We start from the raw sequence: 17,292 nt of genomic DNA, 5'->3' as shown, positions 1-17,292 counted from the left end.
ACTCAACATCGCGACAAGAGGAGCCTCAAGAGGCAAAAAATGGTTAAAATTAATGGATTCCAGAAACCTCCACAACACGGCACAGTTGTCATCAACAAACCCCCAAATTCCAACCTGGGAAAGAGCATCCCAAGCGGGAACAATTGATTATATATTTGCTTCAGAAGGCATGCTAGACCTCATAACCTCATTTGAGGTTTTACGCACAGAGGAAAGCGACCACAACATCCTCCAAATAACATGGTCCACACAACGTCTGGACAAACACACAATGACGGAAGACGTGGAAGTATCAACCCAAGGGAACTGCTTAAGACTGACTGCTGAAAGGATAGAAGATTTGGCACAAAAAGAAACTTGACAAAGAACCTGACAGGCGCAAAATGGAACCAGACTACCAACCCCTGTTAATTCAATACCAGGTAAATCCTTCAACGCTTCAGAAAAAAGGCAAACCCCAAGGGCACCACCAGTACGACAAACTATTGGTAATTAGGCGCTGCGCACTAAGAAAACTAAAACGCCTTGCAGCAAAATCTAAATCGACACTTATGGAAAAAAGACTAAAAGAAGAAGTAGCAAAGTACAGAGCTTGGTTAAAATCCCACCGCATACAACTATACCAACAAGACTCAGAAGAAATGCTCAAAAAGGTAATGGGAAGAAACTCCAGAGACTTCTGGTCACTCATAAAAAAGACAGACAGCAACCAGGCCAATAAGCTAGCCAACACAGTGAGTGAAGAAAGATGGACGTCCCATTTCTCCACCCTATTCCAAAGCCCCAATGGCTTATATACATTAAACACCGCAAACGAAAACTCACACTGGGAAGATCTCTCTAACATAGAAGAAATAGAAGATGGAATCCACAAACTAAAGTCAAGCCGTGCGCCAGGACCAGGTGGAATAACAAACGTAGACTTGAAAAACAATCCAAAAGAATGGGCTGAGTTTATAAGCCTTGTTTTCGAAACAGTAACAACCTCAAAATCGATACCTTGCTCATGGGCAAGGGCCACGGTGGTCCCGATCTTTAAAAAGGGTGATAGAGCCGAACCTACCAACTACCGTCCTATCGCATTACTAGACACTATCTGGAAAATCTTTGGCTCGCTGCTGCTAAAAGGCTTCCAAAAGTGGGCCATAAACTCACCCAGCTGGGATCCTTTCCAATCAGGCTTCACGAAGAACACTGGAACACAAGTAAACATCATGGTACTCAACATCATAAAGAACACTACTCGTGGACAGCAACGTAAGGTCTTCATAGCCTTTGTGGACCTAACACAGGCCTTTGACAAAATCGGCCGTGACAGGCTATGGTCCAAACTAGAACAATGGAAATGCCCAACTCAATTACTAGAGCCTATAAAGGCACTGCACCGAGACACATCAATGAGGGTAAAACTAAACCACGCTCGAACCCTATCAAAAGAAATTGCAATCAACGGAGGCGCAAAGCAAGGATGCCCGTTAGCCCCAGCACTTTTTACGGCTTTCCTTGGGTATTACAAAGACTCCGGAAAAGATCTCAGAACCTTTGCACCGAAACTGGGCGACATCCCAATTCCAAGGCTCCTCTACGCAGATACCATACTCCTTGATCAAACGCCCGTCGGGCTGCAACGCCAGCTAAATAACTTAGCAAATTATATCTCAGAAAACAACCTCAAAATAAATAAGGAGAAAACAAAAAGCTTGATCCTCGAGAAATCGGCTGCAAGAAAAAAACCACACCACTGGTCAATCGAGAATACCAAAATTGAAGTGGTAAAAGAGTTCAAATATCTTGGAGTACTAATTGACAGCTCAGGCAACGAAGCAAGAATGCAACACAATCTTTGGGAAAAGACCAGAAAACTCGCAGCCCAGGGTCAAGCAATGGACAGGAAATTTGGCTGCTTCTCTTTGCTACCAATCATAAAGTTCTTCAAAGGTAAAGTGGTCCCAGCCCTGGCATATGGGGGGAAGCCTTCCTGACAATCCCATAAGCCATCTGAGACAAGCTGTAGAACCACTTTTGGCGAAAAGTAATGTGATTCCCTAAATCAACAGCGATAGCGGCAATCAGAAGAGAACTAGGACTATCCTCCATGAAAGTCGACCGTGGACGTGAACGAAATGTCGTTATATAGGAAAATAATCATGCCAGACGCACCTACTCAATACAAATTGATTAATCAAGAAATCCAAAGAGGAAACTGCAAATCACTATCAGCCTGGGCGACAAAAAAGGAAAATACCCCGACAGAACTCGGTTTCACCAAAGAAGAGCTTTTCCTCACCCCCAACAAAATCAAAAAGAAAATGGATCTACAAGATTGGATACTTACGCAAGAAAAAGCAGCATCCAATAAACTCCTTGCCCATTTGCCGCAACACACCAAAAAACTGAGCGACCACCCACTAATCGTTAGAAGATTCCCTGACAAAACCCTAAGGCAATCTTTCTTAAGGGCACAACTTAACCTCTTACCAACAAACTAAATCAGAGCATTGAGAGGTCTGACCAACGCGAGCACCTGCAGACTGTGCAAAGATCCCACACAAATTGAAACAATACGCCATCTTCTAACACACTTCACAAAAACAACAGACCTAAGGCAAGCCTTTTTACTCCCGTTATTAAAGCCATTTGACTTACGAGAAGAAGTAGTCTGGTGGAAACAAAACCTTGTGGACAATTGCAGCAGCAAAGATCATAGACTCGGCTCTGGCAAAATGCCTTAAAGAAGAAAACCATCTAAAAAACCTAATAGGTGAACAACCTCATACTGACACACAGCACCTGTATGCCAAATGTTTACATTCATAGAGCAATAAGCATCCAGCATCAAAGAACGAAGAGCTTCCTTTCGTATAGACTTTGCAGCACTTTGTAAAATCAAAGAAATTTGTTTTGATAAACACAAAAAAAAAAGGGGGGGAAACAAATCTCAGTTAACAGGAAGAAGACTCTTAATTTCCTGCCCCCTACAGATTGCCACTAACGTTTTCTATAAAGGTCTCTGCAGCCTCATGGTCAGAAAAGACTCTGTAGTCACCACAGTGTTGAATTTTCACTTTGGCTGCATACCAGACCAAAGCAGATGTTAATATGTCTGCCAATTTTTTCATAGTGATCAGGAGTCTACGCTGCTGCATCATAGATGTCTGGCTTTGATCCAGGAAGAGCAATATTGTTTCTCCTCAAACGGGAATGATTGAATTTTTGCTGGATTTTGTATCATTAACACCCACACATCAGAGTTTCATTGGATCTTCATCATAGGACCCCCATTGACTGCCTTTGACTGTGAATTTTCTTGAGTGGAAACTGTAAGCTCTCTTAACGTTGTAAACCTGTCTGATGTCTTTTAGACCCACCTCTTGTACCAGAACAATGGGAATGTTGTGCCCAAATCATTAGGTGGTATTGTGACGAACACCTAGAACCCAAACTTCGAATGGACTCCTTCCCACGGATTCCTCATCTATGATCTTTATCTCCTAGCGCCAGCTGCTGGTATGTTCGCTGATCATGCCAGTATCCCAAGCCTCACAATCCCTCCAAGGCTAGCCAGTGTGCCCATTCCTGTTCGCAGGCAGCCACCAACTTCTAAATCTGATGCCATGATGCCAAAAAACAGCTCTACCGAACAGTGTAGGGAAGTGCTTCCGCTGCATTCCCCCAGTAACCCATCAATGGCTTTCACTTCCTTGTTGGGCTGGCCACTCGCATGAGACTTACCCCTGGACACTGTGGAAGATGCTCCTCAGCAAGCTCTCATGCTGCCTGTTCTGGTAGGATTGGAGACTGCTGAAATTGGTCTCCCTACCTTTGGACCACCAAGTGTATTGCTCAGAACGCTCTTTAGCACCATTGGTAGGTGAGAGGACCCTGGATCTCAGGAGCAATGTCAAAGCCTTCTTTGGTACTGCTCAGCTCTAGCCTTCACCACTTATTCCCTCCTGCACCCTATTCTTATGAATGACTTGATGCCCAGGCCAACACCCACCTCCACCTTGTCTGAGCTTGTGACAACTGTCCAGGAGTAGGAGTAGTGCGATGGTAGACTACTTTCTTGACCGCTCAACATGTCTTGCATAAACAAATGCTGCAGCAGAACATACAGTACTAACGCCCCAGAAAGCTCCCTTAACGCATCAAGTTAAAAACCTACTGCTCATCCCTTGCAATTGTTCATGCTCTGAAGGAGGTAGAAATGTTTCAAAGGGTCCCTGGCTATGCATAGAACTTGCTCCATAAACACTAAAGCCTACCGCTTCCATGTATGCATTTGCATTGAAGTATTGGCATTATTTTCAATCAGATATGTTATTTGAAGAAATGAAAAACCTTTGTTTGTAAGAACATACAATAGATTAGCCCTTGATATGTTTTGAACATATACTTTTGATACCACAAAGCCACATCTTTTGAAATGTCAGTTAAAAGCAAATAGCACACCAAGTGTGTTTTTATTGGAAATAAAGTGCGGAATGTATTTGTTGTCATACAACACCTTTCAATTTGCAGTCATAATTGCTATGTTTGGACGAAGGTAATTAACCCGACTTGTTCCCCTGTTCTAAGATATAGATTCTCCAACTTTTCAGGGCTCTGCTCCTTGTCAGGATGTTGTTCCTTCTTTGATGTTGGTTTTAAGCTATTATCTTATTTCTTTAAAAAACTGATATCTATACCTCTTTTGTAAAACATAATGATGACAAATAGACAACATGTGCAGTTATTTAATTTGAATTGTTCTATTTTTAGAAGCGGCATGCTTTGCGATGTTACTGTCAGGCAATGCAAGTTTACAAAGGGAAAGGCTGGTGTTTGGCAGAAGATCATATTAACTTCACCATTGGACGTCAGTCATTCACGCTTCGCCAGTTGGATAATGCTGTATCTGCCTTCAGACACATTCTAATCAATGATAGTAAACAACCAGCAGCTCAACAGGGAGCATTTCTCAGGGAGTACCTTTATGTTTACAAGGTAAGAAAAATATATTTTCCTACTAACAGGTAGAACCATTTTGACAAAGTCAGTAGTTTTGGCTTGTGCATATTGAGAAGGTTTTCTGTGTTCACCATAATTCATCAGATGTAGGCAGAGGATGGATACATGGAAGAAAGGGCACATGGAGGCAAAAGTGTGTGCTGAGACAGGGGGACTTTGACACTGTAATACTGGTCTGGTAGATTGACGTTTGAGTTATAGGATGCTGTTTATGGCAGAAAATGGTTAACAGGCACATTTTATGTGACTTTAAAAATGCAGGGTGTTTGTAACATGCTAGTACAGTTGAAAGACTGAGCTGTGAATGATTGTTACATGTCAGGTGGGCTTGTCTCAGCCATTTATCTTTCTGATGGTGCATACAATTAGACCATTCTTGGTGGTTAATATTGTATGCAGCAAAAGTTTAATATTACAAGCCTGGAATTCAGTGACTCTGGTACCACTGAGACAGAATCAGTCACATTCGGGTTGTGCCTTACTCAGCTGATTGTCCACATGAGGGCACCCAAATGACTACCATTCAGTTGGATAATATTAGATGGGGAGATGTCAGGACATGCTGTTACCTTTTTGAAAGGCCAGTAGGTCTGTGGATTGTCGCATGTCTGGTGTGCTCGACTCATCTTTTCATCCATATACTGCCAATGCATGAGTTCAGTTGAACTGGATTGAATTAAAAGGTGGAGACTTAATAACAGGCTGCTAAATGTGCAAGATTAAGAAAGACGAAAACGTCCTTCACACGTAAGGTGCTCATGACAATTCCTTTATAAGGAATACTAAAATAGGGAGAATTGAGTACAGTGCAATACCTTTAAAGGGCCACTAGGACTGGGACATAGAAAACTGTTTTTTATTTGGGCCAGAATGAGCATTTCATCCATCTGAGGGTTATAAAATTCAGATCGACATTATGAAATTCAAGACATTATTAAATGCCGGTATGGCAGGGGCAAGTCTGAAACATGTCTGGTGGATCTCAATTAACCGTTATTCCTTCTTAAAGGAGTAAACTGTTCTCAATAAGGCCATGACTGAATCCTGTGCCAAACACTATTCACATATCCACCAGGCTCCTAGCTGAACAGTTACCAGCTTCAGCACTCTTAGCAGCTGATCACAGGCTCCGATATCTCCCCCCTCCAGGAAGCTCTGAGGGTGGTATCATAATATGGCCTGGGATCCAAACGGAGGGTCCTCAGTCGCTTCCCACATATCTGCGCTCCTAGAGTCAGATATCTCCTCCTACTTGAGGAGCAGTATGAACTTGTCCGTGTCGTACACCTCTCAGCTTTGGAGCCCTAGCCATCGAGCACGAGGGGCACATTGTTATAGTAGAGAATCAGGAGCCCCTCAGTCCAGTGTGCCACAAGTCTTCTGCGGAGAGCACCACCTCCTCTGTTTCTCCCGTTCAGCCATTGACGCCGTGCAGCTCTGCTGCATTATTCCATGTTGGCTCCCGCCATCTTGGAAACTGGGGGACACATCAGTAACCCTTGAAAACTCCAGGAAGACGAGGAGGTCCGGGTCCAAACTGACTCTTGGGATTCCTCACCAGTTCACTGCTATGCTCGAGCTTGCTGGGGCTTCAAGAACCCCACCCCTCACCCCACGCGGAACATCTGGGGCCCAATAGCCACGTCTTGTCGGAGAAACTCAGAGCCATCCTCTACAGCTGGACTCCAAGCCACGCCCACTAGAAAATAAACGTGAATAGTCCCTCTCTGCTGTACATGTTCTGCTTTGGTCGATCTGCCTTGGTCGATGTTACATTTGGTTAGGACATTCTTCCAAAATGATCGAGCTACACGTTGGTAGCAAGTCATTGCCAAATCTTCTAGTCCTAGTGGCTTAACCTGGCCCTGGTATGCTTGACATTCAGCGTTGTTCCATATATCGGCAGTTACATTTCTGCCACTCACTGAGGTTTTTAATCTCCTTTCTGAGTAGAATGGATGCATTCGCCACTTATCTATAACTGTTGAGATCAGTTATTTAAATGTTACCTTACATTTATGTGGCAGGGTTTGGTTCGTCCTGGCCTGAAATGCACCTTGTTCCTTACCTTTGTCAGCAGCACTAAGAACGCTGGGAGGGGGTGGCCTCCGAACAAGGCTACCAGTCCCCCAGGGAGCACCTGAGGAATGCCTTCCGTGTTCTGGCTGGCCTGTGTCTCATGGACTCTAAGGGCATGCTGTTGGGGGTTGAACCCCAGAGGATGGTGGTGGCAACCACAGCATTTCACCATAACAGATCAGAACCTAATGGCGGAGGGGGAGAGCTTGGCAAGCAGGGAGCAATGGAGTGGGGACACATACCCAATTCTAACCTCTCCAACCTCCCTGGCTAGCAGTAGAGCAGAGGAGAGAATCTCTTTACAAAAGGGAGGCACACAGGCTGTCACCAAACGAAAAAAGGCCCAATAAAACCAGCCTTGTTGTAATAATAAAGATGCCATTGAATACATGGAGAACCAAATCCCTCTGTAAGAAAGAGGTCTAAGTACGGATTCAACACAATCTAGGCACAATCATAGAGTATTCCTGGCAGCCCCCTAAAACAGATGAATTAAATGTATACAGGTCTACTATTGGAGACAAATATCTCACCATCCATCTTTCCTCTCAGGAGTTTAAAGGAATAGGGAGGTATGTATGTTTATCCCAGTATTTGAAATAAGGCAGCCTCTCTCCCTGCCCTCTAGAGGCAGCCCATGGTTGAGCATTTATTTGTAGTCTTTTCTGGCGTGTCGTAATTGCAGAATAGATGTCCCAACTACATGACAAATCTTTTATGTGCTGCATTGTTCTGGCGCTAGAAGTGGGTACAAGTCCAGAGTTCAATTGCAGATTTTGCAGCAAGAAACACGTCCACCATTAAACAGGTGTTTGTTTTGACTCTTAATCTTCTCCTTCACACCTTGGGCAATTTCATGTGATTTATAACCTGTTTAGCTGATAGAGGGATCTTAGTCGACATTTTTTAACCTGATCTCTCTTCCATTGTGGTATACTTGTCCTCTATAGAAGGTCATTTCATCCCATTCGAGAACGCTCTTAGACCTAACTCCTGGCTTTAATTGCACAGAACCTTTGAGCCAGTAGAACATTAAGCAGTATAATGTAGCTTAGGCGCCAACCAGTCAGAAAGAAGGGGGTGAACGTGATGACAACAATTACCTTCATGGACATTCAGTTTCTTTTAGCCCTTGCTCTCGAAGAGGGTATTCCTTGCACCAACTGTACTGCTGAGGGGGATATGTATGGACGGAACCTGAGGGACACCACAGAAGATAGCATGGCCTTAGAAAAGAAGGGGAGGGAGTGAAAGGATTTGACAATGGTCAGAAAGAAAGGAAGAGAGCCAAACCAGGATTGTGCCCGAGAGGCCGGCCCCAGTCAGGCGACCTAGAAGGACTCCCAATGTCAAAGGCGGCCGATGGGTCCAACAAAATCAGAGCATTGACGCCGCCCCCATCCCGAGTCCGTGCCAGATTGTCCATGACAGAGACAAAGACATTCTCGGTCCCACGTCCTGGTCGAAAGCCAGACTCTGAAGGATGAAAAAGGAAGATTCCTTGAGAAAAGTGCAGAGTAGAGGGCAAAACAGGGACTCAAGAAGTTTCATAGGGAAAGGAAGAAGAGAAATAGCACGAAAGTTGGGGGGGACCAGTGTATCCAGCAAAGGCTTTTTCAGAAGCCGGATAACCGTAGCCAGTTTAAGCGATGCCTCAATCACTCCCGTAGAGCAGGAGATATTAACAGCCTCTGTCATTAGGTGGGCAAGGTCAGGGAGGATATATTTAATATGATCTAGAGGAATGGGGTCAAGAGGGGAAGACTATCTCAGTTTGCTAACAGCGGCAGTCCCCTCCAAAACCGAAAAAGTTGGAAACGCTGACCAGGAGCAGGTAGGCGGGGGCTCAGGAGGCCCTGGGCCAACAGTAAGAGAAGGATGGTAGCAGCAATGTTAGACCGAATAAAGCAAATTATGTCCATAAATAATTGGGACAGGGTCACAGAGAGCCTGAGAGGAAGGAACTGGAGGCGGTGTCATAGTGGAGAGGTTGCGAACCACTTTAAACAGTTCTTTAGCATGATTCAACAAAGTTTCAATATGAGTCACATAGTTAGTGCGTTTATCACAGACAATGGCTAGATGATACCTGCAGGCGGTCTGGGAACAGGCGAAGGGCACGTAGCTCAGGCGTGAGGACACCCTGGATTTCTTTAGAGGGGCCAGTTTATCGGTGCCTTTGGTCAGAGTAGCAGTAAGCAGGCTCATATCCACAAGAGAAGGCCCTGGAAGACAGGCATGTGTAGAAGAGACCAAATCAGTTTTAGGTACAGAGTGCCAACCCTGCCGCATGATCCGTTTGACCCTTAATGGCCCAGGTGAAAGGAACAACTAGGTGGTCAGACCATAGGACTTAAAAGGCTGAAAAAACAGCAACCTCGGCCTCCGGTGGAAAGATCAGGTCCGAAGTGTTACCTAGGGAATGGGTCGGTTCACTGACCTGCTGAAGAAAAGAAAGCTCCTTCAGAGAGGCCAGGAAGCTTTGAATCTTAGAGTTCTGCAGCTCATTGAATCAAAGGTTAAACTCACCCAGGATGATAAGATGGGCGTGCCTCAGCTACAAGTCAGCAGTAAAGTCAAGAAAAGCATTCAAAAACAAAGAATCGAGCCTGGGGGGGTGGGGGGTGGCTCAATTAACATGGCTTCAATGTTAACTTGATGGCTAATAGTCGGAATATAGGCTTCATAGCAAGCAGCAATGCCCCCATATTGAGCATTTCTTTATTGTTTTTAAGGGAACTAGGCTTTAAGCAATTCATGCTTCCCTTAAAAAGAAGTTACACATATTTCTGTGTTTGGAAATAACACAGGACCTGGAGATTGCAAACCAATTTGCAGTTTAGGCAGTTCTTTTTGTATAGAATGATGGAGTAACGGATGAAATTGCCATACAATTAATTTTTCCTGAGCATGGGATGGTACTAAATGTGATTGCTCTACTTTGTTGTAAATGTATTTTCATTATAATTGTAAGTATTTATGAAGCATATTTGCATTTGTATTTGTATTTTGTTCATTTATATAGTACGCCGGGCCCAAAGGCATCTGGGCGCATGTTGAAAGTTGTGTGCCAATGAAAGTTACATTTGTTGCAAGGTCTTTTTAGTGGCTTTTGGTATGCAGTCTGGACTGTTCTGGACATCAAGAAAGATGGTTGCAGAGTCTGAAAACCAGAATGACAAATGTACAAATACGAGTGCGTGGTCTGTAAAAGCAGTGAATAAATAGGTTTTAAGCTGAGCGGCAAAGGCTATTGGTGGGATTTAGCAAAAACTATGATATTGGAATGGTGGTCCTTGCTTGTGAAAGTCACAAATTAGCTTTTGGGCTAAATCAGCACTACATAAATACCTTAAATAAAGGTAAATATCAAGGCACTTTATGTAAGATTTGAGCATCAAAGAAGCAATTATCAGAGCTTATGATTTGCAGGTTGTGTGCACCATTCTTGCTACATCTATCCATATTTCATGAATTCACGGATTACATTTGTCAGTCCTTTAGACTTGATGCCCTAAAACAGACGAATGGTAATATTTTGGCTCTTGATATAACCTTAAAATCGACATTTGTAGAGTAATCCAGTAGTTCTACCAAGACATGTGTATTATTGAACACCAGTTTGTTTTAAATGTAAAGTTAATGAGATAATTCAATTGGATCAATGCAGTGTCTTAGCTTCACTACGGGTGACACCTATCAATAAGAAGTGAAAATGCTGCAGTTTTGGAAACTTGCTAAAAGTACCAAATTAAAAATAAAGATTAGATGACCAGACCAACCCAGTATATACAACTGATATCTCATAAGAACTCCTTAAAAAGAACAACAGTTCAGTCATAAAATCATTAAGTACCGACTGCCAAAAACACACACCTTAGAGGTTAAAGCATGATCAGCAACAAACATTTAGCTAAAAAAAGGAGTAGAGGACACTTCTGAAGGATATTGGTGCACCCATTGTGTCCATCACAGGTCTTGAGAGTAAATATGTTCCTGAATTTAAGCCTTTCCTATGCAATTTGCTTTATCCAAGCTTTCTGAAGTGATTAATGTTGTGTGAGAAAGTCCTGTTTTACTTTACTATTTCTGACTCACTTTGTCCCCTTGACATTTCGCTGTCTTTTTGGAATCCTGATCTTAGTTGACAGGGGGGAACTGCTTAGGTGTGCCTGTAGGCCACAATTGTGTTTTAATGTGCTATGTTATGTAGCCCACATGGCTGAGAGTGCTGGGGTATTGCACAAGTGCCTAATTTAGTCTCAGTGTGTGTCCCCTCACCCTGAAAGGGTATGTGTCACTGGGAGGTGTCAGCGTTACACTTTTCTTTGGCTGCAGAGTGTTGTAGCCTTTTGGCCGCTTTGGTACCACTTGCTTACTGGTTTTTGTGCATCAAATCTGTCATTAGTGGCTGTCTGCAGTCCTGGGGGAGAGAAGAGGCTCCATTTGCAGACCATTTTCGAGGTTGTTGCCTCAGTAAGTTTGCTTCTACTCTTGTAGGGTCGTCCCTACCTCATTCCTCTTTTGGGCAGGCCTGGGTTTGTCACTCATCTGGTGGGGACCCTCAGTGCTTGGCAACCTGAAGGTTGCTTTTTCTGCAGCTCCCATAAAACTCTGGTAATACCTACCTGCGTTTTCATTATAACCGGGAGAGCGCTTTCGATTTTGTCCCATGAGTTTCTAAACTCCTTGAGACATGTATTTAAATTTACCCATATACCTTCATTGGTTGCCTTTCCATCAGAGCCTCTATAACATTATCATGCCACACTGATAACATGGACTGGTAAGATTTCACTAGTATTTATGTGATACCTTTGCCGGCAAATTCTGCCAAAACATTTTAAATCTTTGAGGAGCTGAAACCGTATCCTGACTTTGTACCGAACACCAGCTGGCACTCTTTGCCCTGGCTCCTCAATAATGCCTATGGGTAGCAGAGGCCCCAACCTTTGAGTACTCAAGCCTTGTCCTGGAAGACGCTAGTGCACCCTGAAAGCTCCATCAATCCTTTGCTCGCTAACTGGTGAGGACACCTGCTGGATTCCTCCAGAGGTAAACATGCCAAGGAGGACAGTTTGGAAAACCTGTAGGAAGGGTCCAGTAGGGCTGGAAACCAGGCTTGAGATGCCAATTTGGGCTGTTAGGATGAGGCCTTTCTCATCACCTTCAAGAGAGAACCTCAATCGCAGTGAAGGAGGGAAATGTGTAGGCTACACAGAGTTTGCATCGTGTCCCTGGGGCCTCCAGAAGGGCATAGAAGCCCAGGCCCACACCGCATCTACAGCAATGGCATCAGCTACAGCCCAAAAGACGGCCACCACAGATTTGCCTGACCTTGCAGGCCTGCAACAACACAAGAAAGAGCCATTTGATTGGCTACAATGCCCCTCAAAGCCATTGGATCATCCGAGCCGGGAAGCGCAGCCGGCCATCCCCAAAGGCTGAACCACAAAGCCACTGAGCCTCTCTGCAGCTCTTTGCTGCTTGCCATGCTTACTGCGGGGATCTATGCACACGGCCAAGTCTGCCATCACAACCAACAGGAGCGAGAAAGGAAAGGTAAGGCTCTCCACCTTGCTACGTCTTCTAGTGCACTGCCAGATAAGCCTGTGTGCCGATCGGGTAGTAAACACAGCTTGGTAATCCACTTAGTCGTCGCTACATAAACCCCGCCCCCAGCCCCTTCCTCCCGCCTGCAGAATGCCATCTGCCGTAGAGCCCCTCACTACAAAGCCGAACCAGCAGTCATGTGCTGCCATTCTTGTTACTTCTGTATTCCATCCAGAAGGAGGATTGATTCCCTTCTAATCAGTGCGTTCTTGTATCAACCCATCAAAGCCGATGTAATAGCTAGTGCCTAACTACTATCACAGCTACGAAGTACACGACTGTTCGCCACACCCGTCCCCGTCTAGGAACCGGAATATGCGCCAAAGAATGTGCAGCAAGTTCTCCCCCTTATTTCACTTTAACTGGCTACATGCCGCCAGCTCACAAACTAGCTCTTTTCTACAGCCCCTCATATCAGCAGAACACGTCTCTGCGCCTTCTTAACGCTGTAAACACAACCACTCTTCCTGGAAGCCGCTTGATCCGCCTAAATACAGCACTTCTAACCAACGCACCAGGCACAACACAAGTGCACCTCCATATAAAGCACTGGCACCCATTCCCCACACTATCCATAAAAGGACCTACCACCACCACATGTGATGCCCTCATGCACATGGCCCCTGACTCTACCTGCACGCCCAACAATGTACATTTGCAGAGCAAAATGTATTTGAATGTACTCTCAATAGATTAATACTGCCACTAAACTTGCTAGACATGCCGTGACCATTGTCAGCACTACTGCTGCATGTGCTACTGCAGCCGCTCCCCCCTACTCACCATGCAACTGACCCTACTACTGCTAGATGCTCCCCTGGCACAAAGGTTACTGATCTAACTGTTGATGGGTGTTCCTCTGCCATTAATGTTAATGTTCTCAACCTAGCCTTAATCAACGCATGCTCACTCCCTGCCCATGAATTGGACATCCTCGACCTTCTGACAAATAACAGTCTAGATGCACTAGCTATCACAGAAACATGGCTACACAAAGCCTCAGGCCCAGCACTATCCCTAGCCATCCCTCAGAGAGCTGGAAGCCCCGGTCCCTTAAGTCGCCACCCAGAATAAAGAATGCTATGCTGCAAAAAATGTGTATGCTAAAAGATAAAATACTCTCGAAACAAATGTCCCTTAAACTCTCTTGCCAAGACACCCTAGCCACCTATTCCACTACGTGTGACTTCCCTCTGTTCAGCTTCCGCAAAATATCCTTAAACATCACACCGTTTTGTTCTAGTACAACACAGCCATGTCCATCTATTTCAGGTTGAACACCATCAAATGAGGGCCATCCCTCCCTGAATGGCATTGTTTTGTCAAATAAAGTCTGTGAAGAGCAGGTAATTTCAATTCAGTCCGCACGGCTAGCATTCACTTTGGAAACAAATGAACCCACGCAAAATACTTCAAATGAAAGCTCTCTCTTGCTATGTCAATTACACAGAAACCATTTTCCAAGCATATCCCTGTGTACAGAAATTGACCTGATCTGTAAAAGCCTTTCAGAAAATGAATGCCCACGTGTTTTGTGAAATGTACATGAGCTAAGAAGCACACTTGTAAACCCACTTTTACAAAGCAGTGAAATGACACTTTGAAAGCTAAATGTGAAATCATCTCAAATACTCGCACAGAAACAGTATTAGATGTGTGGGACTGGGGGTGGTTTAAATGTATATCATATTTATTTACAAAATACTTGGGTCCTGGGGAAGAAAGAGAGAAAAAGAAAAAAAAAGTTTGAAAACAGCAGAACCAGCTTGGCAAGGCAGGCACTTCAAAGGTACCAGCCCCCATTGGAAAGGAAGCCCCTTTACAAATATGAAAGGGCCAAGGTGTAGAATTTCACGACCTCGTCAGACTGGCCGGCTTTTCTGCTGCAAGGGACAATGGACCAAGGGGAACTAGCATGGATGGACCGCCCTACAGTGACAAATGCCATCCATAAGACATGAAAGAACCTTTTACGTTGACATTTATTTCAATACTCTGAATAAGCAGTAATGCAAAATTATAACAGTTTTATGGGATTTTTAGATGCACAGAATGAGACTGGGTGTGTCTTTATAGCCCTTGGAGAACTGGAATGGCAGAAAAATTGTATTTCGGTGTGAATCATAAATGGTACAGACATGAAACTTGAGGAGAATATGCCCAATAATAATATGCATATATGGAGCCAGGTGTTTTATTTCCCGGAAAACAGTGTAATTGTGCCCAAAGGGCAAAGCAGCATCATAAAGATTTGGTGTTTGAACTGGCATATTCCTTGTAAAATATGGGATCTGCCGGTCTGATTTTTATGGAGGTTACAATTGTAAATATAACGGTTTTTGTTCCATAACTTATTTTGGTAAAAGTAACTGTGGTAAAACAAAACATGTCATAAAACACACACTTAAACTGATGTCACTTCCTTGGAACCAATCGTCTGCAGGGAGGTGGCGACATCCACAGCCTGACCTATCCCATCCAAGAGGTATGTCCAGGTTGCTTCCGCCCACATAGTAAAAATTCTCTGTCATCATGCTTATATAAGAGGGAGGCATAGGGAGATCCAGACATTCAACATTCAAAAATCCACCCTGCAAGATTCCAAGATCCAGAACCACCTATCTTGATCCTGATACAGATCCACGCAGAACCACCTATCTAGACCTAAACCCTACAAAAATCCCAATAATTCAAGGGGAAAGGAGGATAGGCTGCTGATCCCTTTGGGAGAATCCAGTGACCAGACCTGTCTTTGCCCAGCTGATGCATCCCGCTGTCCACAGTGACCAGACCCCTGTTGCCACGCTGTTCCCTTAAAGGAGAGCCCGCCGCTGTCCAGAGACCCGGTTAGCTGTCCAAACTACCCAACTCAAGTGTATTTTGTAAGTATCACCCTCCCCAGTACCAACAACTGCATACCCTGCTCTGTTATCTTGCTTTCTGTCCAAATCAAATAAAAACCTATAAGAACACTAGCAACTTCCCAAATTGTCAGCATCCTTTGTGTCCCTGCCCTTAGAAGAATCTGTGTTAGTCACCATGTTTTAGTGTAATTCTTTTCAAGTCACTTCAGTCCTCTGTGCAAGTCCTTAGTACCATTTTTGAAATAAATTAATTTGCCATAAGGATGAACACCGCACAAAATTGGTTAACATTGTAAATGAACCTCCTTGCGTGCAGTGTCTTTCTTTAATAATCTAGCCACTAAAATACAGTTGCAATAGAACAAATCATTTTGTTAACTAAACCGATTTTGCCCAGAATTCGCATCCAGGTCCTGCGAAGGATAGTGAGCAAGATGCACCAGTAACAAATAACCCTAATCCTGGTTGCTCCTATGTGGGCGGTATAGCCTTGGTTTCCACATCTGCTCAAACTGGCGATGTGCGACCCTAGCAAGCTCCCGTGCCCATACAAGAAGTTGACACAACGCAAGGGGGCATCCCTCCACCCACGCCCACAATCAAACGTGGCAGCTTGGCCCCTGAAGTCAAGAGTTTGGCCACCTAAACCTTCCACAAAGGTGTATGCATATCCTCAGAGGCACGAAAACCCAACACCAGGCATTCTTATTTTAATAAGTGGAAACGATTTGTGATATGGTGCACATCAGTCACTAAACCCATTGGAATGTTCTCCAGCTAACATTCTACACTACATGCTTAAATTACTAGACTCCGGCCTAGTATTAAATTCCTTAAAAGTACATCTGGTGGCCCTATCGGCTTACACCACTTCACAGAACAAGGTGTCCTGGTGGAAAGTCCCTGTCATCAAGGCATTCATGGAAGGGGAAAAAAAAGGCCATACCCCCCCAATTTCCAATTTCCCCCAGGGTTGGGATCTCAATGTTGTGCTCTCCAAGCTCATGGGGCCACCCTTCGAGCCTGTGCACAAGGCCAGCCTAAAGAATCTTGCCTATAAAACTGCTTTTCTGGAAGCTATCACTTCCATAAGACGAGTCCGTGAGCTACATGCTTTGTCTGTACAGGATCCCTTTTTCATCATACACAACGACAAGGTTGTCCTCCGAACACGTCCTAGGTTTTCACCGAAGTTCATTTCAAAGTTCCATGTTAACCAATCCATAGAAGGTTCCACCTTCTTTCAGAATCCATCAAACTCTGCAGAAAGAAGCCTCCATACACTTGATGTATGGAGGGCGGTCATGACCTATGTGAACAAAACAAAACCCCTAATAAAAACAGACCAACTCTTTGTTTCCATAGTGCCTGGTAGATAAGGCGATCACATCTCAAAGGGCTCCATCTCCAGATGGATAGTCAAATGCATACAACTCTGCTATTCCCCATCAAAAAAGGTTCTACCTTTTACCCCAAGGGCACACACTACCAGAGGTACAGGGGCTACCTTAGCGTTCATTGCAAACGTTCCTCTAGACGCCATCTGCAAAGCTGCTACATTGAGTTCCATCCATAAGTTCACAAAGCATTACTTTATTGACACACATTGTAAAGCAGATTCACAGGTGGGACCACCCTCTTCCCCAGATACTGCTGGCTAATCTATTCAGAGCATGTGATCTAAGCAGATCCACAAGCTCCAGAAGGAATACATTACTCACTGTAT

The 17,292-nt window shown here is 44.3% G+C and overlaps 1 protein-coding gene across 4 annotated transcripts in view; it reads left to right on the top strand.

Moving 5' to 3' along the window:
- TRAPPC8 (trafficking protein particle complex subunit 8) overlaps positions 1-17,292 on the top strand; it is a 2,435,788-nt gene that overhangs the window by 1,177,805 nt on the left and 1,240,691 nt on the right. For all 4 annotated transcript variants that reach the window (XM_069620968.1, XM_069620966.1, XM_069620965.1 and 1 more), the window contains one exon: positions 4,762-4,986. In XM_069620968.1, the coding sequence (XP_069477069.1) occupies positions 4,762-4,986 (225 nt within the window). The remainder of the gene's footprint in view (positions 1-4,761; positions 4,987-17,292) is intronic.

The sequence above is a fragment of the Ambystoma mexicanum genome, chromosome 5q, assembly GCF_040938575.1.
Source record: "Ambystoma mexicanum isolate Mex_15411 chromosome 5q, UKY_AmexF1_1, whole genome shotgun sequence".
Classification (NCBI taxonomy): Eukaryota; Metazoa; Chordata; class Amphibia; order Caudata; family Ambystomatidae; genus Ambystoma; species Ambystoma mexicanum.
This window is presented reverse-complemented; position numbering and strand designations above follow the sequence as displayed.